Raw genomic sequence first — 27519 nt, 5'->3', positions numbered from 1 at the left:
CTGTATGTGTTTAACATATTACAAATGCATGTATCCTCTCCATTGACTTTATATAAACACATATATAAATTACATATATTGGCTACACATATATAACCATATTAAGAGAGGAGCTTATATGACTGTATGTAGCATTTGGGGCATAAACAGTATATTCATGTGTTAGATTTATGTATGGCAAAATTATTATTTCATCACTGTATTATTAATATTTAATTAAAAGTATCAGCAAGTAGGTTATGGTGATGCTGTAATTATGGTAATGCTGTGAAAAACAATGTCTTGTGGAGCACCGTGTGTCTCTTGTGTAACTGTTGTGATGCGGTGCATGATGTGGCTTTGTTCCAGCTGATCTACCTCCCCCCGCCTTGGGGAGACTGTAAGGTGACTCCCATGGACTCCGACTTCTTTGACAGTTACAGCATCACGGCCTGCCGTATCGACTGTGAAACACGCTACCTAGTGGACAACTGTAACTGTCGCATGGTGCACATGCCCGGTAGGAAACTGAGCTGCTGAACTGTTACATCGCATCAGGATTATATAACATTTTAGAGCCCCTTTAAATAAAAATTATGCACATGGAAGACATGGAATATCTCTCTGATATTGCTGTTCTGTCTGCAGGCGATGCGCCCTACTGCACCCCTGAGCTGTACAAAGAATGTGCTGACCCAGCTCTTGGTAAGTAAGAGCCCTCTCTGAATCTTACAGTCACAGACACACACACACACACACACACACACACACATCAAGTCGCCGACATCCAATAAAGGAGAAGCTGTGCTGTTGCTCTCTGTCCTCAGACTTCCTGGTGGAGAGAGATAATGATTTCTGTGTGTGTGAGACACCGTGCAACATGACCAGATACAGCAAAGAGCTGTCGTTTGTCAAGATCCCCAGCAAGGCCTCTGCTAAGTACCTCGCAAAGAAATACAACAAGTCTGAGCAGTATATTGCGTGAGTCTTTATAGAGTGCAAAAAGCGACATTTCATCGGTCTAACTCCAAATATTGCTATTGTGGTCTACTGCAAAATGCATACTGTGTACTTTAAAATTACATAACAGACCCATATTTTCAATCTTTGAATTGTATACTTGACACTGCTTCTTTCCCTCTTCAGTGAGAACATCCTGGTTTTGGACATCTTCTTTGAGGCTCTCAATTATGAGACTATTGAACAGAAGAAAGCTTATGAAGTCGCTGGACTTTTAGGTATAGCTATGTCGATGAGAAATTTACAGTTTGCATTGGGAATGAATTACGGCACCTTCTCTGTTTCTCATAAACTTTCCAACATTTTCTTGTTCCAGGTGACATTGGCGGTCAAATGGGACTTTTTATCGGGGCGAGCATACTTACTATTCTGGAGTTATTTGATTACATTTATGAGGTGAGACTTCTTAGACGAGGTGGTTGGCTATATATTAAAATGTAAGTAGGGTTAGGGTCACACACTGAAGGCCTAGCTGATGAAGATTGTTTGTTTGACACTTTGGACAAAAGCATCTGCTAAATGACATATTGTGAAATACTGTGATATGTGTGATTCTCCATCTTTTTCCATTTTCCTTTTCAAAGTAAAGTTTGCAGATTGTTAAGCACTTCTTTTTTTCTTGTTTCTTTTTTTTGTCCTTTCAGGTGATGAAGTACAAGTTGTGTCGCTGCTCTGATAAGAAGCACAAGCACAACAACAACAATGACCAGGGGACTGTCCTGAGCCTGGATGATGTAAAGTGTCACGTGACTAACTTTCACTAGGCTCGTCCCGCCGTGAGAAGGGGGTAGACACGCTCCCTCGATCCCTTAAGCCGTTCCCCATGGACATCGTTCATCACCGTGAGCCAGATCGCTGGTGCAAAAGAGAATGTGTTTGAGTTTGTTGTGCCTGCTTGAGGTTTTTGCGAGACATTAAGGTCCACGTGGCGGCTAAAGGAAGAGCCGCACACACAGCAGACCAGGAGTAAGGACAACCAGTGTTGTGATGAATTTTAAAAATGTGACAGTAAGTTCATTGGTCATCTGTAAACACCTTCTCAAGACATAATGACGGATACTGAAGCTTGAACTCAGCAAAAGTTCAGACGTGTTCAGTAAAATCAGCTTTTGAAATCCCAATTACCCGGTGTTGCTTCTCATCTTTCATTCTGAGGAACAGTGATAAATTAGTGTCCCCTTCCAAAGTCTCTTTCATTATGATTTTAGCTCATTTGATGTGTTGAGAATCTGCATGTCTGTCCTGCATGTTCTTTCCTGTTCTGTCCCACTTGTTTCAATTTCTTTTAGAAGTCTAGATTTACTATTCTTTTTTTCCCACCCCTTTTTTAAGTTTCCAAACTCTGCCCCTTACTCACTAACTATCCATTTCACATTCATCCAAAAATCATCTTATCACAGGCTTCCCTTGGTCAGACTCTTGCATAGCTCCTATATTCTGCCAATATACTACCTCATTTTGCAGGGTGGCAGGACCCTGGAGAATTCATGAGCCAAATTTTCATGCTGAGAAAGAAAGGATTGAAAAAAAAAAACCTCTGGCATTACAATATACATTAAATTGTATTTATGAAGTACATAAATGAGTAATATCCATTTTTAACCAGTAAAACAGATGGATACACAACAATGAAATCTAATGCACATAAACCATATGATGAACAAATCTTAAAAAGCTCGTCTCCCTGGCCACCAGGTGCTACACAGTATTATTTGCCTAAAGTAGCCTTCAGTGACAGTCATTGTATAGCTCACGATATAATTTAAAGATATTAAGAGGAGCCTCTCATCTCCTGCCAAATGGATGAAACGCAAAGAATCTGAATCATTTTTTTTTTCTCCATGAGAATGTAACTGTACACTTCAACATGTGGGCTACATGTAGATATTCTTCATCAACCATCACATTTAAGAGATGTGACAGAGGAAGATGAACTGAATAATAATCTGTCTTATCAATGTTTTGTTGAATGTGTTTTGCCATCTTCAAGGTGCCAGCTGCTGTAGGTTGCATGTAGCACTGTAATGTAGCCTTCGGATCTGTGAGCAGTATATTGGCATGTTTGTCTGCCGTATGTCATCATTTTGTCTGTTTGTGTGGTTGTGTTTTATGAGCATGTCAAATTAGTGGGAGTGTGTGCATATGTGTGTGTGTGAGTGCCCGTGTGTGTGTGTGTGTGTGTCTGTGTGCATGTGTGAGTGCAATCTTGCCAGACGCCAATGCCATCAAAATTGAAAAAGCAAATTTCCAAAAGCTGCCCTTATATCCAAAACACTGTATCTGTTATCAGGTTTGCCGGCAGTCGGCAACCATTTGGGGATCGAGAAGTGCATGTTTATTTCTATGCTGAGGTCTCAGAGATTGTGTTTACAAAAATCAAATCATCCAACCATCGTTCTGTTGGAATGGATCTGTTTTCCACTCATGCCCATTTAGCCGAGCTGGATGTTATTCTCAAAAGAAAATGAGAATTGTATAGTATGTGGCCGTGTAGTGTTATTATCAAGCACAATCGTACCATCAGTTGTAAATAAATGTAAAATACTGCAAGGACTATGATTATTGTATTAGCATAGTCTCATCTGTTCAGTGTTGTATTTATTGTAACTACTTATTATAGACTGCCTATGTGTTCCTATTCCATTTTTTCTGTACAAATGATGCCTACCGGTTTACATGTTTCCAGATGGTTTATTTATCTAAGGCACAATAATGATTATTTATTTGGGATAATAATAAAGTATGAGGCTGTTTTGTTTCTGCTCATGTGGTTGCAATCACAACTGCTTACACTTTAAAAGCTATTTATATATCGTTCAGCAGGCGAACATGGACGACCAAGTGGTCAGGCATCCCAAAATAAGACCTCTGTCAATTATACTTCATTTTTATTATTTTTATGATTTGTTTTGTTTTGTTTTGTTTTCCTTTTTTTTTCATTTTCAACTGAAACATTAAAGGAAAGTGTCGTTGTCTGGTGATATTGCTAAGTTATGAACTTGAACCAGTTCTTACATTAAAGATTAAATGCCAACTTTACATAACTTTTATTCATCTGTCTGTTCTGTCTCATTATTTATGCTAATGCTGAAAAAAATGACTGTATAATAGAGGGGGTGAGGAGAAACAAGTGGCACTTTTTGGTCCATAGTCATCATTTGATATGAAATACAAATTAATCAGTAGAAAATAAATAAATAAATAAATAAATAGCAGCTTTGGCTCATTGCTCCAATCATAATTTTTGGTGTATATCATTAACATGCATTTCCATCATTTCTTTCAGCCTGTTTCGAGTACAATGCATATAGTGTGTGACTGTGGCCTCATTAAAGCATGCTGCATCACCAGCACATTCATATTTAACTCACCCGTGTAATCTTCAACAAGGCATGGGAGGGCAGGGCCAAAAATAACAACTTCCACATGATGAGGTGTGGAGTGACAGTAGGTGAAGGCTCGGGAACATCAGTGGGGTAAATACTCTCAGAAATGAAAATTCACTGAGGAGCTCCATGTAGCCTGCTGACAGGATTTGGGTCAAAGTGGCATGCAAGGTCACATCATATGAAGCACAGAAGGAAATACAGCTCTCAGTCAAGTGGGGGTAAACTCTTTAAATTGTGTCTACTTGTAGAAACTAGAATCTGCTGTTCAGCTGTTTTCTGTGTCCTGTTTTCTGACCACTGTCCAACTCTTCCACAAGTTCCCTTTTGTTTCAGCCCTCCAGACTGCATAATTTGCCTCACAATGATCCTTCTGTCACAGCCCTTATGACTTTTAATGTGATAATGACATTATGTACAGTGAAAACTGGACTCACAAAATACTACGTCCTGTTTGATAGTTTGCCTTAATGGAGGGAGGAGGATTTCAATGTAAATTTCATCGAAAGATCTTCGCTTTGGGGCTAAAATCAAATGAGTCACTTATTTGCTTGATCTGATGTAAATTATAAACCAGTCAGTGTAACATTTTAGACTAGGATGCAACCCCTGGACACATCTCCACTTTTACTGAGGTACAAAAATAGAAGGGTAGTGGGGAAAACCCAATTAATGAAGAGTCGTGATGACTTTGAAAATTAAGTGTAAACTGTAAAAGTAGCACCCAAACCTCTTGATGCACTGTAATTATTCCCTACTTAACTCAACAGTGGGCATGGACAAATTTACTGAAACCTGATTGTAGCCCTAATAGCCTAACACATTTTTTATGTTTTATTCTCAAGCTTAACCCACACAGACAGATCAGCTGAACAAAGTGTTGTCATGATGAAACCTGAAGCCTGCTGAGCTGACATGGAACCTTGTCCGATTTACTTTGAGCCTACTAACCTCTTGTCACTCCAATGAGTGATCAGACTTGGCAGGCAGCAGTGGGCGGGCCAGCGGTGTCAGCCCCTCCAACAAGCCAATAAAACACGAACTTTGCCCCGCTACTTTACCCAGTACCCTCTGCATAACCACACGGCCGCCGCTGTTAGGCAGGTTCACCTCACTCATCGATTTAACTCTTCACCATGGCAGCTCCGAAGAAAGTCTGCATCATTGGCTCCGGAAACTGGCAAGTCGATATCTTATTGTCAGCGTTTTAACCAGCCGGCGTCTTAATCCTGGCTGCGCTGCCCTGTGCACCGGGTCCTGGTTTGCCAGCCTCATTCACGCTGATGGGTTGCTAGCTGCTCGGCAACACTGAGCAAACAGCTAATGTCAACTTAGCCCCAGTTTCAGTAGAAAACATGTTTGCCTTGCTAAGCTGTGTACTGTTCAGTTAGCCTTTACGCTAGCCACTTTTAGCCGTGAACAGGGTCACATACTCTTAAGAAATTGGCTACATTTTACAGAATTCCAGCCGCGTGTCTCTCATTTGGGATTATCGGGATTTTGCGCTCATGTGTCGAAATTACAGTGTATCCTCGTGTGTTTGCTACAAGATGTAAAAACACAATCTCTGCATTAACGTTAGTCAGCCAGTCGCAGCTCTCCCCTGCATTACTGGACATGGTGCATGCTAGCCAGTAGTCCTCGGCACCAGCTGCTCTCAGGAGACAACACCACGCCGAACTCCATTCAAAAGTTTGGCAAAGTAGTATTTCCTTCTTTATCGGCAAAAGCGCCGTAGCACATCATCACTTCAAACCTGTTATTAATCTCAGTGGTCTTCGGGTAACTTCGGCGTGTATTTGACCAACTAAGCAGCGTGTTATTTTAATAAAAATCTCAATTTGCACATTTGCTCCACAGTGTTTCGTAACGTTAACTTAGCTGTGACTGCTAGCGACCATCGTGACTAAATGCAAAGGTTTTGTTGAAAAAATGATGTTAGATGCACGTTTTTTTATGCCGAATGAGGGAATTGCTCCTTGTGATTAGTAAAGGCCACAAATCATGTTCGACTGCTAATGCACTTGGGCTAATAAGCAAAGCACTCTTATATCTCCACATTTTTGAATACAGTCTGACTTAGTGTTGTCGCCATAAAAGATAGTGCTAAACGCAACGGGATCAGCTAGCCACTTCACGATCCTGTGAGCTATCTGCCAGGTGATTGTGTTTAAGTGATGTTTGTAGTCTACATTTAGAGACAAACATGCAAAATGAGTTGAGTGTGGTGTTTTGTTTTGACAACGTCCCTAGCCGCGTATCCGCACATGGTCACATTCCTAAGCAAACAACAGGTGTATCTTATGACCAAACAGCTGCAGCCAGTTTATAATGGTGCAGTGTTAGACATATGAATCACATAACTAGAAAGCACGGGCAGTGCCATGAATACAAATTAATTAGTGACCTGACCAGCATACTTTGCGACCACGGGCCATCATGTGATTAGTAAGAGTTGTGTTCACTACTGAGACTACAGGCCAAAGCACTGAATGTTGCCTCCTTTCTCAGAGCGTCTTTTCTGAGAATAAAAGGATCATTCTCTGTAGCCCACACTGGCAGGATGTTTCTTGTCTGTTTCAAACTGCATTTAAACTCCTTGAAGATATAGCGAGAATTGACTGAATATCATTTAATGATTACTCCAAATATTGAACTGACTAGAAACTGTTTTTACATCACAGGGGTTCTGCCATTGCCAAGATAGTGGGTGCCAATGCTGCTCAGAATGCAAAGTTTGACAACACTGTAAAGATGTGGGTGTTTGAAGAAACGGTGAATGGGCGGAAACTGACTGAAATAATCAACAGTGAGCATGAAAATGTGAAGTATCTTCCTGGGCACAAGCTGCCACACAATGTGGTAAGAAACTGTTTAAGGAAGATTTGACATTTTTACATCACTTCAGTGTATCAAGTCATCTGCCTGTTGCTTTGCCACATTTAGTCCTGAATATTAATTCTGGGATTTGGGTCCTCAGGGCACTTTGTGCTGTACTGTACACATTATGCTTTGTGCCAACAACTGTCCTTGACAGCCTAAGTAGGCCTTTCTCTTCACATCCTTCACAATAGATTTTTCAGATGTCATTTATAGTGAACTGAATGAACTACTGTGAAATCAGTCAGTGTGTAGCTGGTCCAGGAGCATGTTGTGCTCTTACACCAGTTCTCCATTTGGTTGCATCAGACTGTGGACCGTGTCCCTTGCCTTCCACTTCCCCGCACAGGTGGCTGTCCCGGACCTGGTGGAGGCTTCCAGTGATGCAGACATCCTGGTGTTTGTGATCCCCCACCAGTTTATTGGGAAAGTGTGTGACACCATGAAGGGGAAGATAAAGAGTGATGCACTGGGGATATCCCTCATCAAGGTTAGGCTAATTTCGTTCCTCTCTGTTAGTATGATTCTTAGCCTGATGTAAGCTCATGTATTCCATTATCATGCTTTGTCAACTTTTGACCTTTTGCCCTGTAAACTTAGAATGTGGCTTATTTGTGTAGCACAGTGAGTATAAAAAAAGAAAAATCTTAAGCCAGCTGTTGCAATGTGGTCTTTGTTCTTAAAGTCCTCGTAATCTGGCTGTGGCCCAGTGTAAGTATGTGTTTGTTTTTCTTCCAGGGTGTAGATGAGGGGCCTGATGGACTGAAACTGATCTCTGATGTGATCCAGGAGAAGCTGGGCATCACCATGAGCGTGCTGATGGGGGCCAACATCGCCAACGAGGTGGCCGACGAGAAGTTTTGTGAGACTACCATTGGTTAGTCTGTTTCTAGTGTTGTATGTCTGGTATGTTCACTTGCCTTGGCTTCGTTTATTTGATTGCAGCCTCTCAGAGGATTGTTGTGTAAGTAGGGCAAAGCTTGCATCTTAGTCAAGATTTAAAGCAGCATTATGCAGCTTTTCGCATCGAGGCAGAAGTGTATTATCAGTCCTGTCATTTTTCCCCTCTGATGGTCAAGTACCCGCCTCAGCACTTGTCCTTCAACTTGATGAGCTGTCTACCTTGAAACAACAGCTAGTCTGAGGCTGTGGTAGAAGTGTTGAAGGAACAGCCAGTGAATAAGACAGTTTACAACCCCACCTCTCAAAAAGGGAAAAAAGCCAGTGTTGTCCTTGTATTTGAAAGGGTCTTTGTGTGCTGAATGCTAAGCTTCACTGTCAAGTGTTTTTCACTGTCGTTGCCATGACTTTCCTGAGCTTATTGTCACACATTTCAGCTCACTGCTGGCTCTGTGCCCAGCAAACAAGTATACGCCAGGCCAAAAATTAGGGATGTTCCAATACCACTTTTCAATACCAGTACTCGGTAAAAAATTTTAAATACTGAATGATGCAGATTACCAATCCAGTCCATTTCTTTCACTGAACAATGTAGGCTTGGACAATTAGTGTGGAGTCAATGGACAAAATAACTTCTTAAAAAATCCCCTTTGCCACCACTTGAGAAACACAGGCATATGTGTGCCAAAAATTGAGAAAATGAAAAGTGATTGCTTTTATTTCTGACTTGTTGGAGCATTTGGTATCAAACTGTCCAGTATTAATACTCCATTTTAGCCTGTTATCACTACTGATGGCAATGCCAGTATCTGTGCTGGTCTATCCTACCAAAAATGTCCCAAACATCAAGTGAAAATTTCAACTGATGTTTTCAGCCATGTACACACCAGGATACAGACAAACTGATTATAATAAGTGTCTGTTTAATGTCAAATCTGTTTCAAAGGCAGAGTTTCTTTCTTTCAACTCAAGTTATTTCTGGCAGTTCCCTTTCTCGGGACTCTAATGTGCTGTCAGCATGGACATGAAATTTTTGGCTGCTTTGTAGTGACTTGGCAGTTTATATTTTCACATGCTTCATGGGAGTTAGTATCAACAGAGTGTATTCTAAAACTGGAGAAGGAGAACTTGTTATGACCGGATTAAAATATGGTGGCGCAAGACTAGCGGTACAGCACTCAACTTGTCAAAAAGATGAAAAGTCACTGTTATAACCATGACTCATGATTATCCTCTGCTCAGATATTTGAATGCAGTGACTACCAAAACAGGTAATCTTATGAGATGCCAGAGGATAAACGGCCTTTTCCTCCTGTATCCAGGATGCAAGAACAAAAATCACGGGATTCTGCTGAAGGAGCTCATGCAAACCAACAACTTCCGGGTGACTGTGGTAGAGGAGTATGATGTGGTGGAAATCTGTGGAGCCTTGAAGGTGAACATCTTCATTAACGAATAGGGCAGCATGTCATGTTTGCGTTTTCTTTTCAAACCAGCCGTGCTCACACACTTCCTCCTCTCCTGGGCTACAGAACATTGTGGCAGTCGGCGCAGGTTTCTGTGACGGGCTGGGCTTTGGGGACAACACGAAGGCCGCTGTGATCAGGTTGGGCCTGATGGAGATGATCGCCTTTGCCCGCATTTTCTGCACTGCTGGGCCCGTTTCCTCGGCAACCTTCCTGGAGAGCTGTGGTGTGGCTGACCTCATCACAACCTGCTATGGCGGCCGCAACCGCAAAGTCGCCGAAGCTTTTGCCAAGACTGGGAAGGTGAGAGCATGGATTTTTTTTTTTTTTTTTCAGTTATTCTTGATTGTATCTCAAACTTTAACAAGGCCTTGGCTTGAGCAAAATCCCAAACTTAATGTTGTGATATTCACTATTGCCACTCCTGAACAAAATCCTTACATTTAAAAATATCTATTTAATTCTTATATATTTTTTTTTATGTGCATGAATCGCACAGTAATTAAATTTGTCACTGTTACTCTGTGTAGCTGTCAGGGTTCCCACACATCCTGGAAACCCAGGAAATCCTGGAAATTTATAGAATAGTTATCCAGTCATGGAAACCACCTGGAAAATTTCAAAGTATTAAATGTTCAGGATATATCTGCAAGGTCCTGGAAAACTATGAAGGTTGTATGAGATTACATTACTCAAATGTTTTCCTGAGCTCATGTTGCACATTTTCAGCTGCTGACGCCCTGTTTCAGGGCCTGGTCATACCCAGCTGTCGTGTTTTAGTGTTCTATAGACACATGTATGGAAGCCCAAGCAGGTCAAAAACAGGTAAACCCAACCTTTTGACCAATATGGAATTGGCAACATGTTTGCACATTGTTAGTGTGTTATAATGTTATGTAATTCTCTTACAGTTGCAACATGGACATTGGAAAATATAAAAAGTTGGTAGAAAATTAAAGAAATGTGTATATACATGAGGGGACAGAATATTGCAAACACCTAAATAAAATTCAGTCCAGTGCAGCACCACCACTACAAGCTCAATGCTAAACATATAATTGAATGAACACCTCTATTACTGTGACAAAAAGAACCTGAGCATTATAGGCAGCAGAAAAGTAAACTTTATGGCAAAACAGTTGTATTGGATAGTATTAGATTGAGCAGGTGTTCCTAATAAAGTGACCACTGATTGTATATGTCCCTGAGCCTGAGCTGTCCAACTGTTCTATAGCTAAGTGACCACTAGCTGCTGCAGTGTCAACAACTGTGCTTTAATTTGTTACAAAATCCTTGGCCCGCTATTAGGGTTCAGGTCACCTGATTGTTTTTTTCCCATAAACTTTGGGCCTCAAGTCCCGAGACTGTAACAATGATCACAGGCTCTACATAAACTTGAACTTGGGCTTTTCATTAATGTAGAAACTGCCTACTGGTCCAAAGGCCTGTTATTCTGGAAAATGTCCCATTGGACAGAAAGATCCTGAAAATATCCACTCCATAAATTTGAGTGAAGTTTAGGCAGAGGTTTCCTCAGGTTAAGGTTAAAGTAAATGGGATACAAGTCTCTGCATAACACCACCAGACACTGAACTCCAGCAACTCAGTGTGTATTTTCAGAGCAACGGGCAGTTGTTTATGGGATCATGGGCTATCAGACTTATGGGCTTTCGGTCCAGTGGGACATTTTTTTTCAAACTATTGTAATTTCAGAATAATCTTGAGGGTGGTCGATGCAGCAGTCAAAGCTTCCTCACTGATGTTTTCTCTCTGCAGTCCATCGAGGAGCTGGAGAAGGAGATGCTGAATGGCCAGAAGTTGCAGGGACCAGCAACAGCAGCTGAAGTCCATGTCATCCTCAAGCACAAAAACCTGATTGACAAGTAAGGCACAGACTGTGTGTGTGTGTGTGTGTGTGTGTGTGTGTGTGTGTGTGTGTGTGTGTGTGTGTGTGTGTGTGTGTGTGTGTGTGTGTGTGTGTGTGTGTGTGTGTGTGTGTGTGTGTGTGTGTGTGTGTGTGTGTTTTCTCTTAAAAACAAGGTGATTCAGGTGTTAAATCCACTCAACAATGGCTCCTCCTCCTGCCAGGTTCCCTCTGTTCAATGCAGTGTATCAGATCTGCTACCAGGGCCATCCGGTCACAGAGTTCATAGGCTGTTTGCAGAACCACCCAGAGCACATGTAACACTCAGCTGACCAAGTGCCTTCTAGAGGATCACCACCACTTTCATCGGTGTGAAATGGATGGAAGGCCACCAGTCACTCCACCGCTGCCATGCAACAAGCTGACTCCAGCCAATGAGTGGGACTCATGTTCCTCATCCAGAGAAATTGCCTGGATGTTCAGCTGTAGTCCAACCACTTTGTCCATACATTCAGGTTTTGACTTTTTTTTTTTTTTTCTTAAGTGCTTTTATCCATTCCCTGACTTCCACACATACTTGAAGGATAATTCTTATTAATTATTTTTTCTATGTGCTAGAGGTCTTTTTGCCTGAAGAGCAGCCTCAGTCAGATCAAATTAAGCATGAATGGTTTGATTCTGTGGTTATCATGACCAGCACCAAAACTTAACCACAGCTGGTACAGAAAATTTGTATCGTAGGACACAACCATCGTAATTTAATGAATTCTTTAATTACGATTTGGCCATGAAATTTGCACCATTTAGGTTGACTCAGCTGACATTCATTGAGTTTAAACAGTGGCTGAATGATTTGTTTGTATGGTGCTTACTTTAAGGCCAGAATCATCATGCATTCTGACTTTCCCAGGGCCAACCACTCAGCTAAGACCCACTTTACCGTCATGTGCAGAGGGAATTCTCCTTAAACCTAACATTTATGTTGCCGTCCAATGAAAAGACATCTGTCCATCACTAGAAGTTATTTGATTTATCAGTGTAATACCTCACTTATGTTGACATAATTATTTTTGTGAATAGGCCTTTGTATGCTCTTAAGTGTCTTACATAATTCACTATGTTCCTGTCTTGTACTGTATGTTAACCTACTGTAGAGTTTTGCATAGCAATGGTTTAAAAAGTGCCTTACCATATCAGGTTTGCGAAAAGTCTTGGCTGTTTGTCTCATGTGTCAAACCAAAGACTTTACTCCTTATGTCCTCTCATTCAGACAGTTCTTACCATGACCCTGCCTTTGTGTTTCACTCAGTTGTGGCTACAATGTATAGAAAATTATATCCCTTTGAAATAAATTGATTCTGTCATCAAAGCATTGGTGCATTAATATCCCACTTTGTCTCTCAGCATCTCTTTTCTGGGCTTTGAACATGCACCATAGAAGGAAGACAGTCTGATACTGCTGTTTAAGGGCAGGGATAAGACAGTTTACAGAAGTAGATTGAGAAATGGAGCTGAATGAACATTACTGTGTGGTGACATCTTAGTGTGGCTGCACTTCTACAGAGCCACATAATAAACACAGCCCCAGTGTACACTAATCTGCACTTGTCATTCAATTGTCATCCAAAGCAAAAATTCCAAAATGCAACACAAAACATGAAACACTTATACAGAGCAGCGAAACAAATGTTTATTGCAGATTTTGGAAATAACATAACTATGTCAGAGCAGCCAACAACTATACATCTACAAAGAAACTATGTCTGACAACTCTTGCATACACTGCTGCTGTCTAAATATTTGAAAGTTGGAATGAATATCAGTAACTTAAATATACCTGGAAAAAATGTAAACAAAAAGGAATGAAACGCCAAAAAGGAGGCTAACAAGACAGAGCTCGCTTTTCTTGTGCTTAAGTACACTTAAGACTATTCTAGTATGAATGCTTTGAAGAGGAACAGCCTGCAAATGAAAACGCTTTCACCTTTGTAAACCACACAGCCAGTACATCTGTCTATCTTGCACAAATATGATTTCCTTGGTCCCAGGTGGGAGAGGCAAAAAGGGTACATAAGTTGCAGAAAGAAATTTCATTAATTATGACTAGTAATGCAGTCAAAGCATAGAAGTGTTACAATCATATTGGTTATAAAGTAATAGTGACAGCTGGTGGACAATCATTCCTTGTCTGTTTTTGTTCGTTGTCTTTGCTGTGTTCAGAGTTGACCAATCTTTGGTACAGAAGTAACAGTAAGTGGGCGCGACTGCTGAGTGCTCTGTACCTGCTCTCTTCTTTGATACCAGCTATTTTCCTTTTACCATCCTGATGAATTAAGACTTATGACCTGATGGGTGACAGTGACTCATGGAGCCAGTTCACCAGAAAACATTTCATCCAGATAAACTTACTTCTGTTCAGATATTCCATCTCTCACTGACTTGGTCCTCTCTTTGTGACATTCAGATGGATCCGACCACCAAAACATTATCTTAAGCCCACAATACCAATGTAAATACTTTGCATTTTAAAGATGGATCAAATGGTCTGATGAACTGGCTACAGGGAACAGAAGAGCAAATCTTGCAGTACCTGAGACTAACGCTACTCTTCCACACTGCTGTCTTTCCTACTGCTTTACTGCTGATGCATCCACACAGTGGAAACTCCTCCTGACCCAAAGACACTCCAGTACTGGAACATGACACGGCTCATGACCCTGCTGCACCCAACCCCTCTATCCATCCCTTGACTCTTCCCCTACACCCCTCTGTCATCCACACTCACAGTCTGTGAGGGTTGACCCATTTGTAAGTGCCTTCGTAGCGGAATCCAACTCTCTTCGCGAGGTCGTCCGCTTCTGTTGGGCCGCGGCTGAGGAAAAAAAAAAAAAAAAAAAAAACACACCCAGTCATGAGTTGAATATTGTCTGATAAACGTTTTTTTCCAATTAAGGGAGCAGCTGATGACATGTCCTACCTTCCATATTTGTACGGGATGGGTGTAGGTTTCTCTTTCTCGATCTGATGAAGAAGAGGTGTAAAGATCCTCCATGCTTCCCTCAGCTCGTCACTGCACAGACACAAAAAATACAAAAAGCAAATATATTTAAAATCTGGTGAAGAATGACGTCAGTTCTCCTATATAAAAATAGTCAAGCTTCTCTGTCATATTAGGGCTGAGGAAAATCAATGCATTATGGCTCCATCTAGTGGTGAGAACTATTAGTTCACATTTAGCTTTGCAGAACGCCCAACAGACAGATTTGGTTTACAGTAGGGCTAAGCAAAAGACCTTTTTCAAAGCAGTCATGTTGATATGAATAGCAAGGTAAACATAGCTGTTACCAATGATATTAATTAAGGTTTTGATCCATTTAAGTGCACCAGTGGTCCAACATTTGCAACACCAGGACTCTGGCTCCGTTAGACCTAAACAGAACAGAACCTTAATTCATGTCATTAGTAACACCCGTGTTTACCCTGCTTTTCAAGTCAAAATGGCTGCTGTGGAAAAAAATCTACATGTACAAAATCAAATATCACAGTATTTTTGACCAAATACCTCAATATTAACACTGTGACAAAACTGTAGGGACGACTGTGCTTTCATAAGATATTGACACACAAGAAATTTTTGATTAATTTTTGAGTAATATGATATGATCACCACGCAGGTAGAGGCAAATAACAGGACTATAACAGTGTTACAGTACAGAAAATGGAATAATTACTGTGATGCAGAATTTAAAGCCAAGAAAAGACAACTCTTCCTTCATACCATGATATTCCAATATCTAAAATCAAAAACTTTCTCTAATAACATCCTAATATTGATAAAACCCTGACCCATCCCTGGTTTATAAGCACTAAAAAGAGACGCCGTCAGTGCAAAACAATGACACACCTGCGCACAAAGTGCATCTGACTCCCACAGAATACATCCAGGATGAGTCGCTCATACGCGTCTGGAAGCTTCACATCCTGAAAACAGAGACAATTGTTTCAAAATAATAATTTTAAACAGGAATGCACCCAACAACAATAAAGTACAAGTCTTGAGTAAACAGAATGCGCGTCTTGCCTTGTATCTGCTCTTGTAGGTGAGATCCAGCTCAGTCTCCTCAGGGCTGAAGTATACCCCCGGTTTCTTGCTCATCATCTTGGCGTAGACCGCCTCATTTGGCTGGACACGCACCACCAGCTCATTCCTGCGGCACTGATTCCCAAAAATGTCCCCTGGAACATCTGTGAACTGGAGCCGCACTTCCGCTTTCCTCTCGTTCAGGGCTTTCCCACAGCGAAGGATGAAAGGAACACCTGAGGAAGATTTTCATGTTACTGTGTCAGTCAAAAACACGGGCCACACTAACGTCAGCACATCAGTCGATATCAGCTTTAACAAACAATAAAAGTACTAATGCAATACTATTTTTACTGCTGATATTTGGCTTATTGTGAAACTGCTACTTAACACAGCATATTGTTCCATCCCTAGTCAGCATCATTTAAAACACACATCAGTTTTGGCAATGGGAAGGTTTTTTTTTTTTGGTTTTTTTTACCATCCCAGCGTTCATTATGCACGTAGAGCACAGCTGTGGCGAAGGTGGCCTGGGTTGACCCTTTAGGAACTGTGGAGTCATCGAGATAGCCCAGCTTGGCGTCTCCTTCTCCCTCTGGATCCCCCACATACTGACCCAACACCACCTCTGACATGGACACCGGAGCGATGCACTTCAGCACCTTCACCTACAGAGGGAGCCCACGGTTACAGGGTCAATGAATGTCCATTTTTTCCTGGTGTGGAATATAACCTCCAACACATAATGTCTTTGTATCACTGGTATTACAAGTGCCAAAAGCGTCAGCATCTCTTTGAAATTATATTTTGTACCTTTTCATCCCTCACATCATCGGAGCTGGTGGAGGCTGGTTTCTCCATGGCAACCAGGCAGAGCATCTGGAGCAAGTGGTTTTGCATGACATCGCTGCCCAGGAAAAAGGGACCAGGTGGCAAAACAAAAAACACAAAGTAGACTGTGATGCCTTTGATTATGTGGATTAATACTGTAACAGATTCATTTTGTGTGATTCACGTGTGTGTACTGATGCATGTGCTAACAGGCATTGATTGCACTAATAGAAAACTTTTGTATCCCGAATAGTGACATTTATTTTGCAGCAAAGTATCAATAATAATGGTTTATTGATGATAACAAAGATCAAATTTAACACTCACTGCTGCAAATGCAAAACATAATACTTGAATATAGCAGCTTCCAATCTCCTCTATTTGTCTCTAAAATCACCTCATATTATTTCCTTTCAAAGTTGGATTACTCAAACAGTGCACTGTAAATGTCCCAATACCATTAAGACAATGGGCCAGATGGAGAAAATTTGCTTAAAAATATGCAAAGTCAGTTCAAGATTCACCAAAACTGGCCCAACGTGTAGTGAATTCTCCTCACCGGATGATGCCAAAATCGTCAAAGTAACCTCCTCGTCCCTGAGTGCCAAAGGGCTCTTTGAAGGTGAGGACGACACAGGCCACACTGTCCCTGTTCCAGATTGGCCCAAAGATACGATTCCCAAACCTGGAACACACAGAGGATCACATGGTCGTCCTCGGCTCATCAGCATGCACATGCAAGAGACAGCTGTCGATGACAACATGCATTGATAATATTCCTTCAGTCTCGTTCGTCTTTTTTTTAAATGTTTTTCCTTTTCATTTGATATTCAAATAGGCTTCCCTCAGGCCAAAAAACCAAGAACCAGCTGAACCTGGAGTTCTGGTATTTCACCCACCAAAATTAAACGACTACAAATACAAAATGAATGGTGGTAATTAAGACAATCATGACATGCAACATAATTCTTGGTCAAATTATATTAAATCAACAACAGCCCGTTTTGTTTCAAATGCAAATACAGTGTCACAAATATTTACAGGGAGACAATGCACATGAGAGTGCTACTGAGAGATGTTGATGGATGTGCTGAGGGCATTATGTGCTTTGAATTGTTGTTCACCACGATGCCACAGACATTCAAGCGCAAATTCTTGTCTATCGGGCATTAGACACTTTATCTATGCCAGAGCACCATCAACCTTCATCGTCATCCCAGTTTGCACAACTAAGAAAACCTTTTCTATTACAGTAAGCACCACACACCATGACACTGTAAGGAACTTGGCCTTCTTACCTGAGGACCATGAGGTTCTGCACCATTTCCTTGCCCAGGTAGTGATCTATACGGTAGATCTGTTCCTCAGTGAAGAGAGAGGAGAGGTGGGCAGACAGCTCTTCAGAGCTTTGCAGGTCACGTCCAAACGGCTTCTCTACAATTATCCTGTTCCAGCCTCTGCACAGTGCACACACACACACAGAGGAACATAGAAAGAGAGAGCACATATTAGCCCAGGTTCAGTTTGTCTGAGACCATGCTCATTTAAGATGATAAGCTCATTCCCTGCTGAGTGAGGGCAAGTTCAATTTGAGTACAGTCAAAGTACAAAAAGGCAAAAACATGAAAGTCCTCAAGAAATGAATCATCTTAACAGGTGACATCATCCTGCACTAATGGGTGTAAATTCAAATTCCAACCAATAAAACCCTCACAAATCTTTTAACACCCTCTCATCCACATATCCTTTACAATAAAATGGTCTTTCTCTCCCAAAGTGATATCGTGTTGGTTTAGCATTAGGGTTTGGTCCATCCTATTGGTTTACACTTGTGAATGATCCTTCCCTGCACTATGTCCCGCACAGGCATCCTGTATCAACAAGAAATTTATCTAAGCAAGAAAGTAAGAGTCCATTTCATGGAGGAGATTGTAAAATATGAATTAAACAGTTTAATGCAGTGACAGTGTCAGTGACAGAGGTGTTTGTACTGACTTGGCGCTCATACAGTGGTGTCTGATATTCTTGGTAACATCATGGTAGACAGTGGGTGGCAGTGCCAGGTAAAAGAGCCGGTTGGCCTCAGTTCCTCCAGGCAGAGATAGGAGCTCTTTGTGAAGGTTGGCAAAAGAACTCTCATCTGCGTATACCCCACTGACATACGAGTTCCTGCTGAAGAATGTCGACAGCCTATCTGCCTCCGACTCTGTCACCTGAGGTAAGAAAGTGAGAGTGTTGACGTTTAAAAAAAAAAAAAAAAAAAAAAAAACATGGATGAAGATTCTCACACCTCAGAGGTAAACAAGTTTGATCCCCATGCTATGTTTTTACCTTCAGGTAGGGCATGCATGCGGCCCGGATGGCATCCACTGTTAAGTTGGAGCGCGCAAAGCCCACAAAATATGTCTGCTCAGGGAGGAGGCCATCTCTGAACAACCACCTGGCAGAGAACAGAGCAGAGCAGAGGAACACATGGTTGGTTTATACCCAATTTCACAAGTATCAGCCCAGATTAGAAGCTTTCATCAGCCTTTGCTATGCTAATGATTGCAAAACCCTTATACGTTGACTCACCATAGAGTTGGGTAGATTTTCTTCTTAGCTAGATCCCCCTGTAGGTGTAGACACACATTCAAAATTAAAATGTAGCCTAGAGAAATACAGGCAAGGTACACAACCATTACATGCATGTTGATGCCGTGTTGTGGAGTTACTCTACTGCTGCCAAGTCAGTGCAGTCTGGCAGAAAAGTAATTATTCCAGCACACATACCTTCGTAAGTCTCAAGATGCTTCAGCACTACAGGCTAACAGGTGAGAAGGCTGCTCTGGCTTACTTAATTATTGCATAACCCTAGTAATCCCACTGGAAGCAAGTGCCAACCACAAAGGCATTCAGGAAGGTGTGGTTGTGCTTTACTAAAATACCACTTCACAACCTGTTGCTTAGTGTGAAAACTGGAGTAAAAAAATAAATAAATAACACAATCAGCCTTCTGATGATCCTCTGGTTTCAGGTGCTAGATGACTATCAAGTACAGGGATACCAGGCCTCTATCAAATATTTAGCATTAAAACCATTTGTGTTCTTGTCTGCTGGAGTAAATCAGCTTCATGACATAATCCTGCTAGGAGAGGAGACAAAGTCAACCTCCTACAAACAACTGCAGCACTACACACACACACACACTGAAAGATGCTCTGTTGAATAAAACAGATACTATTTCTGCATGGCACAACTACATCTGTGAAACAAGCAAAGACAACGTAAGCAGTGTGCACAGCCATGCCCTTGCCCTGACTTGACTCAATCGTGCTGAATAGAAAATGCTGACAGTCAGTGACACTGCAGAAATCAACAGCGCCACTCACCTCACCAAGAGCAAATAGGGCAAGAAAAGGGAGGAGGGGAAGATGGTGAAGAAATTACACTAGCTGGAAAGGAATCTTTTAAAGTAAAGCTAGAGCGAAGCCATGCATTTTTATACACCACAACAACTTTGCTCCTTTATTACAATGGGGATGACAAAATAGTTCCTTACACAATAATTTTGCAGAAACATTGTTTGGTCAGTGAAAACGCAGCTAACTAACAGCAAAATTGCGAGAACATCTAAATTGGACACTTCGTCAAGCAATGTTCCTGCACAATAATGTCTGTCTTTTTATTTTTAATCATAGCAACACATGCAAGCGATTTTCAAATTCTTTCTGCATTTTTCTATTTAAAGACAGGTAACTCTGGGCAAGTCTAAGCCCTAGCAGGAAGTAAGGTGTAGAAGGAAACAGAACACAAAAACTACAAGGAAAAGGTAGAAGGAAACAGGTGTGTAACATTTAGAATGACAGGACTGGAATGACTCACTGGATGAGATGTCTCTAAACTGTATGAGGAAACTCTAAACTGTGAAAGGAGAAACTTTTCTCAACAACATTCTTTCAGTTTATGGTGTGGATGAACCTTTTGTGACAAAGACAAGGGCCAAACATGACTGTACTGCTCTTCACAGCTGGCAAAGCAAAGAGGAACCTCGACATCTTCCTTGTCCAAACACCAGTCTGTAGAAAGCAGATGACTGCTCGATGCATATTTGCAGAAGCTTGGCGAAATCAGTTTCCACATTTCCTAAACCAGATTATGTGCAATTATTGCACTATTTTTAGAGGTTTCAACACACTCTCTCTTTGAAAATCAAACAACCTTGTATCCAAAAATCCTTATGTAAGTTGCCTGCATTGAAACTGTGCCAAAGAATAATGGTAATGGGACTTGGTGGAACATTATGTACAGTACACATTTCCCAACAGGCTAATTGCACAGTAAACTCAGTGTGTTTGATTTTGATCCTGACCCTCATCACTACTGATCATCTGTGACATGTCAGCTGTCATTTCACAGCTGTAGGCTACCTCTTCTAATAGCAGTTCCTGTTCTGTGTATCTTTCTGACACAGTCACTGACTCGACTTTCACTCCCCTCCCCCAAGCCTCACCGATGCTCCCATGATGATGAAGATGTGAGCATCTGACTGTCGGAACTCCTCATCCTCATGCAACTCCTTCCTCAGCTCCCCGAACACCTCAGAGCGAGAGAGGGGGATGTTGCTCATTTTCTCTGAGGGGAGCAAAGAGCATGGAAAAAAAAATACATAAACAGAAAATCAGATTCCATTAATTAGCTGGCCCATGATGATAATAAATGCACAGACTATAGCCAACCTTACAAAAACTTTCACAATGCACATTTAACATGGTCACTATGCATTAAAAATAAAAATTTAAAAAAAAAAAAAAAAAATGTAAAATCCCACAGTGGTGGAAAAACTGGCTGATAAAGATTATTATTATGTCTTAGGGGGGTTCAACTCTAGATATCTTGCAACCTGTCTGAGAGAAGAGAAACCCTAGATTGCAACAACTCTGGGTTTACTTCCTTGTGTGCAATTTCAGTTTAATAACAGTAAACCAAATAAGGAAGCGGGGCATTTATATTTTCAGGGAAATGTCCCATCAGTCCTGCAAGTAACACTGCACAAGTTTCCCTCATAATAAAACCTGCTGCAATCCTCTGAAGGGATGCAACACAAAAACCAATCAGCATTTACACAGCAAGAACAAAACTCATCTGTGTCATTGAACTCGTTCTTTGTGTTTGTGAAAGACAAAAGGTGCAACTCCAGCAACTAGTAAAAGGCGTAACCGGACAATGCAAAAATACCAGAAATAACCACAACTACACGTGCACGGCTGTCATATGGCTCCTCTGCAGTCGTTTACTACGGCGCCTTAACTCCCAGAAATAGCTCTGCACACACAACGCACCATTACTATAATGATATTAGCAAAATCCTCACCTCAATCCCGTATTTACAGGGCTAAATCTTACCGCTGCCACCGCGACAAAGCTGGATACGTCTGGCTAACACATCAAGACAACGCTGGCTGACATTTTGTGGCTCATTCGTTGTGTATGTTAGCTAACGTTGGCCAGGCAGTAACGTCCGGGATGATACGGCTGGGATTATGCTGCTAAACTGAGCTGCAAAGCGTTTGATCACTGACTGGAACTGGGCTAATACGAAAATCGCCCTGTCATCAAGCCCCAGCTGCCCATGCTGTTATGACAACATGACCTGACAAGCTGAAAATCCATATGGGCATCCCCTGCTAGCCGCCACAGCTAGCAGTGCAAGCAAGCTACATGAGTAAAACAGCAAAAAATAACCGACGAGCATCAACAAAACAACCGCGGCTACTTACGAGTCCTGTAACGAGAGGATAGCCGAGGAATTGGACGATGAACCTGGCCGAACCGACGGGCTAAAACAACTTTAAAACATCAACTACGCACAGCCAGAGCCCTTCATGAGTGCAGCCCTGCCTACTTCCCTGTTAAGGTGACAAAGCAAAATTGAGTGATTTTATTGGTTTGAGGGAAACTCACCAGCGCTCGCTCGAGTTCCCATCACTGTCGGCTCCAACTACGTCACCGACTCGGAGAGGCTCCACAGCGCGTGTGTGGGCGTGGCCACACTTGTAACCCCCCTCCTCCACCCACATCAATCATCACACACACACACACACACACACACACACACACACACACACACACACACACACACACAGCACAGAACTTGCATGCACATGTCTCCTTTATTATAATGTAAATTAGACAGGTGGTGTGCAACTGCCTGGTCACTTTGGTTGGCAGGCATCGGGAAACAAGGTTAACATCTCAAATCCTCTTTTTTATTTTATTTTATTTTATTTTATTTTATTCCTTTTTTAAAGCAAAAACAGTCATCAAAAAAGAAACGGTTCCTTTTCTTTTTTCTCTCTCCTTTTTAGCACCATCAATGAAAAAGAAACATTGCAAAACATAACTGCAAGTATGTCAACAATCTCTTTTATTTGTTTGTTTATTAATTTATTTGTAAGTAAACGTGTGTGTGTGTGTGTGTGTGTGTGTCAGCTGAGCACCCAGCGCTGATTACGACTGCTGGATTTACAGGTTGTCATCTTCAATCTGCCTCGCTGCACTGTCAAACATTTGCCTGACGATGGGTTCTTCAGGTGGTGCTCCTGCAAACCACACAGCACAACACAAACCAATGGGAACTTATAATAATAATGACAATACATTTTTTAGTGTGTTTTAAAGGGTTTAAAAGAGTGTCACATCTGAGAAGCTGTGAAACACACTTTGGAGAAGCGGGACCAAGATGAGGAACAGGAAATTTACAGTAAAGCAGCCTGTGATTTTTGTAGTTGGCCTGTGCATCGAGGGACATGTAGAAATGCTGGTTGCCCAAGACTGAGTTACGGTTTAGAAATACATACTGGGGTGAACTGCCACTCTTGCGCAGGAGCCACTGTTGTTCTTTTGCCCTTAAAGCGGCACAGTTTGACAGACACCGGGGTTTCTCCAGGGTCTGCCTGCAGACACAGCTGTTTGCCGGTGTTATGCCGCAGCTCTCGCCGGGATGTGTACTCAAAATACTGACAGGCACACAGATAAACTGTATGATTAGGATAAGTGCGCAAAAATAATCCCCAATCTCGATGCTATCACATTATCAAAATGAAAACCATACAGCAGCCAACTCTGTGGGTCTAATAGAAGTTAAAGTACCTGTGATCCTCCCATGTTGTGACAAGTGAGCATTTTGATTATATTTGAAGCTTTGTGAACATCCACGCACAAGTTTGAACTGGAGCTCTTCAGCTGCAGAAAATGATTGAATAGGACAGTGAGGACTATTTGTTGAGTGTAAGGTAATGAATTGTGAATGATGAATGAATGTTGATTAAAATAAAAGGAAATGTACCGCTCCAAACATGACAGGGTTGAGCTCAGGCACATAGGCCTCTGGGTAAACGTTGTTCAGGTACCAAGTAAAGTTTTTACACTTTAACTTCTCCTTAATTTTCAGACAGCCAGAAACATCTCCGAATGTATTCTGAGAGGAAAATGAGGACACAAGAAAGGAATTGTGAGAAAATGAGGAACAGGTCACACAACTCAATAGTGTTTGTATTACATGATGCTCCTCCCTCTGTGCAACTATCTCACCTCTCTGGCAATGGCAGCAGCTTTTCTGTTCATCCGATAATAGATCCATTTGTAGTCGTCCATCCAGACCTCAGCCAGGCGTACCAGGTTGCGAGTGACCACAGAATTGCCTTTGGGAAAGGTGTGGGGGCTCTTCAAGCGGAAAATATGTCCAACCACAGAACAAGGAATAATCTCCAGCTGACCCCCACACTGCCACACCTAAAGCGTGCACAAAACACAAGTTAGAGCCCATTAACTGCTCATGACCACATCAAGTTTCCCTGCTGTTGGGAAAAGGAAGTTATTTATATTTTGTGAAGTACTGCATTTGTATTAGCTGTGTTTCTATAGGAGAATACTGTAGGCCTCTTACCCTGAAGGACATCTCCAAATTTTCACCTCCCCAGAACTCCATCTGGTCATCGTAAGTCCCAATATGCTCAAAGTAAGATTTGGATACAGAAAAGAGGCCACCAGCAAAGGTAGGAGTTCTACAAAATTAGTCACAAAACAGTCACTATCAATAACTCTGTGTGTGTGTGTGCGTGCGTGTGTATGTGTGTATCAGTGTATGTGTGCACCTGATAGGATAAGTCTCATTCCTCCTTCGCATCTCCTCCTTTTCTGGAGTTGTCTCCCACCGAAAATTGAGGCTCCAGTGAAATATTCCCCGGTTATGAAAGTGAGGGTTATCGACAGGCTTGCTGAACTTCAGGTTGTTTCGGTCAATCGTGGCTATATTAGGGCTCACCACAGCAGTGGGGTTCTCTGCTATCCGAGCCAGAAGAGGCTCCAGCCATCCAGGGAAGCATTCACCTGTCCAGAAAAACACAGGGAGGATGAGTATCCAAACTACGGTGCAACATTTGTCAATCAAACATCAGAGTTACTGTGATCAAGGGCATAACCAGGAATTATGGACCTTACACACACAGCTGGTGACTCTGTGTCCTCCACAACTTTTCTGATTTACAGTTTAGAGACTTTAGGGGCCAGTCTGTATCGTACTTCTAAAACACATGGTATAGTATAGAGTATTTCATTCCTGCACTCTCATGTTGTTGTGCTCTTGCACTTAAAACCAATTTATCAAATAAACTAGCAAACCCTCTGCCGGTGGCTTGGTGCAGGAAGCGGGAATGTAAGTAACAGGAAAGTGATGCCTACATTTTAGTCTGGCACTAGAGGAAAGGTCATGAATTCACCAAAGCAAGTTCATCCTCTGAGTAGCATGAATCTGCTTCCCAAATTTCATGGCAATCTGCCCCATAGATTTCAAAAGATGATACCTTGAAGTGAAATATTTCACGGACCATAGGTGAACAGACATTTAACTTAATATCAGTGGGGAAAAAAAAAAAAAAAAAAACAATTCAACCTCAGTGAACAAAACGGAAAGTGTTGCATTATGGGGGTGCATACAGTGGGAGTCGAGGAAGGTGAGAACCTCTCCCCGTGCAGCCTGAGCCCCCAGCAGCCTGGCTGTGATCAAGCCCTTCCTCTCCCTCTGGCGTAGCACACGTACAATCTTCAGCTTCTGTACATACTTTTCCAGACGGGTCTTCAGATGATCTACAAACAGAGGCCCACAAGTAAATACACAGATGGGAAAATCCAGTCCGTCATGTTACTGTAGTTATGACAATAGCGTAGTTTTGGAGTGGCATCTGTGCTCTGTTGTGCAAATACACAAAACAGACATTCATGTAAACACATATAGATCAAGTCAAACCTCCAGGAGAGAATCTGTCCAAATGTCTGAGGAGTGTCATGGCTTTGATTGCTGTTTTATTCACTGATGCTCATATTCATGTGTAAATATGTGTCAACGAATGCCCATTATGTTACCCACAAATATATGAGCCATCAACCGTGTTATAAACTACCGTGTGTGTATCATCTATCCGAGATCGTATGAAACTTGAATCAGGGATATTTGATGTTTGAGTGGATATATGCCAGTTTATACATTCAGCTCCATCTCAACACTTGCAGCACTGTGGAGAAGTCCTGTGTGCACACCATCTGTGCTGGCATCATCCACCAGCAGGATCTCTGTGAGCAGAGCAGCAGGGGCGGTGTGTAAGACGCTGTAGACTGTCCTCAGCAGAGTGGACCACGCCTCGTTGTGAAACACTATGATCACACTGGTGGTGGGGAGACCAGGACAGCGCCAAAACCTCTGCTCCACACAACTGCCAACCAAAGACCAACCAAAAGCAGCATCAGAGTGTATGTATCTGTGCAACAGCAAGAGCCAAATCACAGCATCATGCAGGAACCTTTCCTTGAATGTACTCACTCGGGGTGCCGTGAGTCACTGCCCAGGCTGCGGTGCAATGAGATGCGGTCACTGGCAAACTGGTTGAATTGGTTTTTGGCCATCCCTGCTTCTTTCTCCAGATGTTCAGCAAAACTCAAAGTGCCTGACACGAAGGCTTTTCCGTTTGCCCCCGGTGCCCTGAGGTTTTGACGAGGCCTTTGTAGATGGGGTTTGAGCTCCTCTTTGCTGTAAAAGCCAGGTGGACAGCTGGGATCAGGGGCTTCAAGCCGGAGGCCTGAGCCACTCATCACACCCGTCACAGGCCGATGTTTCTCTCTCAAGTCTTTGAGTTCCTGGAAAGGTGTGCTCTTCCTGCTATAGTGCATGACATATCGTAGAAGAAACAAGAAGCTTGCCAAGACGGCCAGCTTAGCAGCATGAGTCAGTCGGTGGGGAAAGAAGCGCATGGCAGTAGAAGGAAGCCTTAAAAAAAAAAAAAAAAAAAAAAAAAAGATGCAGACTTATTGTTTATTCTTTTAACTATACTAAACACAGTCAGAGAAAGGGGTAATAATCTGAGGAAAAAGCCATAAATTCACAAGAAAAAAAAGTCATAAAACTATGAAAAAAAAACCCTCAAAAATTCAGAGATTATGAAGGCACAAATTTGCAAGAAAAAAAACTCAGAAATTCTGAGATTAAAGTTGTAAATTTATGAGAGAAAAAGTCATAAATTTATGAGGAAAAAACTCAAATTTATGAGAAAAAAAGCTTAAAAATTCACAAACTTACAAGAAAAAACAGGTTTAGGGTTTAGTAACAAGGAAATAGTGGTGATTTTAGTCCAGAATCATAATATTATCATCAGCATCCAGACTTTGAAGAGACACTGCTGTGACCTGGGCCTATTCAGAAGAAAACAATATTGTGATTCTGGGCTGAAACCACCAGGGTTTCAGTTTATCCTAAAATAAATAAATCTCTTATTCAAAATTATACTCACTGATTGTAGTTCTGAATGGTTATTCCTCCTGGCTTCCTTTATGCCGTCTGCGGAGACTGAACTATCAGCATTCCAGTTTTGGAAAACCCAGATTCATGCACTTATAATAAATAGGCGTGTTACAAGAACAGCGAGGAAGAAATACAATCCAAATCAAACCAGTCTAATGCTTTAAAATGAAGGTCATTTTTACTGTGATAGCAAAACACATATTGTGAGAGGTTTCAGCACATGACTAATCTATAGAGCAGACTATATACAAATTGCATCATTCTTTGTAAGGGAAAAAATG

The 27519-nt window shown here is 41.7% G+C and overlaps 4 protein-coding genes across 6 annotated transcripts in view; 2 read left to right on the top strand and 2 right to left on the bottom strand.

Moving 5' to 3' along the window:
* The window catches only part of LOC115362761 (acid-sensing ion channel 1-like), a 31689-nt gene extending 27691 nt beyond the window's left edge, over positions 1-3998 (top strand). The window contains exons 5-10 of the mRNA XM_030056829.1: positions 349-499; positions 628-684; positions 807-960; positions 1126-1217; positions 1316-1395; positions 1644-3998. Coding sequence (XP_029912689.1) covers positions 349-499; positions 628-684; positions 807-960; positions 1126-1217; positions 1316-1395; positions 1644-1763 — 654 coding nt within the window. The 3' untranslated portion in view covers positions 1764-3998. The remainder of the gene's footprint in view (positions 1-348; positions 500-627; positions 685-806; positions 961-1125; positions 1218-1315; positions 1396-1643) is intronic.
* A 1418-nt stretch (positions 3999-5416) lies between these two features.
* Positions 5417-12867, top strand: LOC115362466 (glycerol-3-phosphate dehydrogenase [NAD(+)], cytoplasmic). The gene is made up of 8 exons (XM_030056398.1): positions 5417-5565; positions 7070-7247; positions 7615-7755; positions 8004-8142; positions 9488-9600; positions 9698-9934; positions 11408-11514; positions 11720-12867. The coding sequence occupies exons 1-8, from the start codon at positions 5522-5524 to the stop codon at positions 11814-11816; spliced, it is 1056 nt and encodes a 351-aa protein (XP_029912258.1). The 5' UTR covers positions 5417-5521; the 3' UTR covers positions 11817-12867.
* A 296-nt stretch (positions 12868-13163) lies between these two features.
* Positions 13164-22432, bottom strand: g6pd (glucose-6-phosphate dehydrogenase). 3 transcript variants are annotated; one of them, XM_030054948.1, is made up of 13 exons: positions 22351-22432; positions 20900-21021; positions 18982-19019; positions 18739-18847; positions 18403-18620; positions 17706-17864; positions 16967-17092; positions 16390-16483; positions 16058-16244; positions 15577-15812; positions 15400-15476; positions 14473-14565; positions 13164-14367 (listed from the first exon to the last, which is right to left on the bottom strand). In XM_030054948.1, the coding sequence occupies exons 1-13, from the start codon at positions 22370-22372 to the stop codon at positions 14277-14279; spliced, it is 1572 nt and encodes a 523-aa protein (XP_029910808.1). In that variant the 5' UTR covers positions 22373-22432; the 3' UTR covers positions 13164-14276. The 3 variants fall into 3 exon arrangements, with proteins under 3 accessions (XP_029910808.1, XP_029910809.1, XP_029910810.1); XM_030054949.1 differs by lacking the exon at positions 22351-22432 and adding an exon at positions 22167-22322; XM_030054950.1 differs by lacking the exon at positions 22351-22432 and adding an exon at positions 21761-21912.
* Positions 22433-22855: 423 nt separating this feature from the next.
* On the bottom strand, positions 22856-26682 carry LOC115361539 (polypeptide N-acetylgalactosaminyltransferase 6-like). Its single transcript, XM_030054953.1, has 9 exons — positions 26264-26682; positions 25984-26156; positions 25384-25533; positions 24713-24777; positions 23980-24180; positions 23735-23866; positions 23539-23631; positions 23247-23405; positions 22856-22988 (listed from the first exon to the last, which is right to left on the bottom strand). The coding sequence occupies exons 1-9, from the start codon at positions 26608-26610 to the stop codon at positions 22875-22877; spliced, it is 1434 nt and encodes a 477-aa protein (XP_029910813.1). The 5' UTR covers positions 26611-26682; the 3' UTR covers positions 22856-22874.
* Positions 26683-27519: the final 837 nt, after the last annotated feature.

The sequence above is a fragment of the Myripristis murdjan genome, chromosome 7, assembly GCF_902150065.1.
Source record: "Myripristis murdjan chromosome 7, fMyrMur1.1, whole genome shotgun sequence".
NCBI classification, from domain to species: Eukaryota; Metazoa; Chordata; class Actinopteri; order Holocentriformes; family Holocentridae; genus Myripristis; species Myripristis murdjan.
The sequence above is the reverse complement of the archived record's forward strand: the minus strand, read 5'-3'. Positions and strand labels throughout refer to the sequence as shown.

Bases quoted from the DNA above. Each gene is read 5' to 3' on its own strand.
- LOC115361539 (XM_030054953.1), bottom strand. From the start codon at position 26,610: ATGCACTATAGCAGGAAGAGCACACCTTTCCAGGAACTCAAAGACTTG. The intron at 24,181-24,712 runs GTGAGCCCTAAT...TGCACGCTTTAG, and splicing joins CAGAGAACCCCACTGCTGTG to GTGTGGCAGTGTGGGGGTCA. The intron at 23,867-23,979 runs GTGAGATAGTTG...TTTTCCTCTCAG, and splicing joins CTGCTGCCATTGCCAGAGAG to AATACATTCGGAGATGTTTC.
- g6pd (XM_030054948.1), bottom strand. From the start codon at position 22,372: ATGGGAACTCGAGCGAGCGCTG. The intron at 16,245-16,389 runs GTACAAAATATA...CTCCCTCTGTAG, and splicing joins ATGATGTGAGGGATGAAAAG to GTGAAGGTGCTGAAGTGCAT. The intron at 15,813-16,057 runs GTAAAAAAAACC...AATCTTCCTCAG, and splicing joins GCATAATGAACGCTGGGATG to GTGTTCCTTTCATCCTTCGC.
- LOC115362466 (XM_030056398.1), top strand. From the start codon at position 5,522: ATGGCAGCTCCGAAGAAAGTCTGCATCATTGGCTCCGGAAACTG. The intron at 9,601-9,697 runs GTGAACATCTTC...CCTGGGCTACAG, and splicing joins AAATCTGTGGAGCCTTGAAG to AACATTGTGGCAGTCGGCGC. The intron at 9,935-11,407 runs GTGAGAGCATGG...TTCTCTCTGCAG, and splicing joins CTTTTGCCAAGACTGGGAAG to TCCATCGAGGAGCTGGAGAA.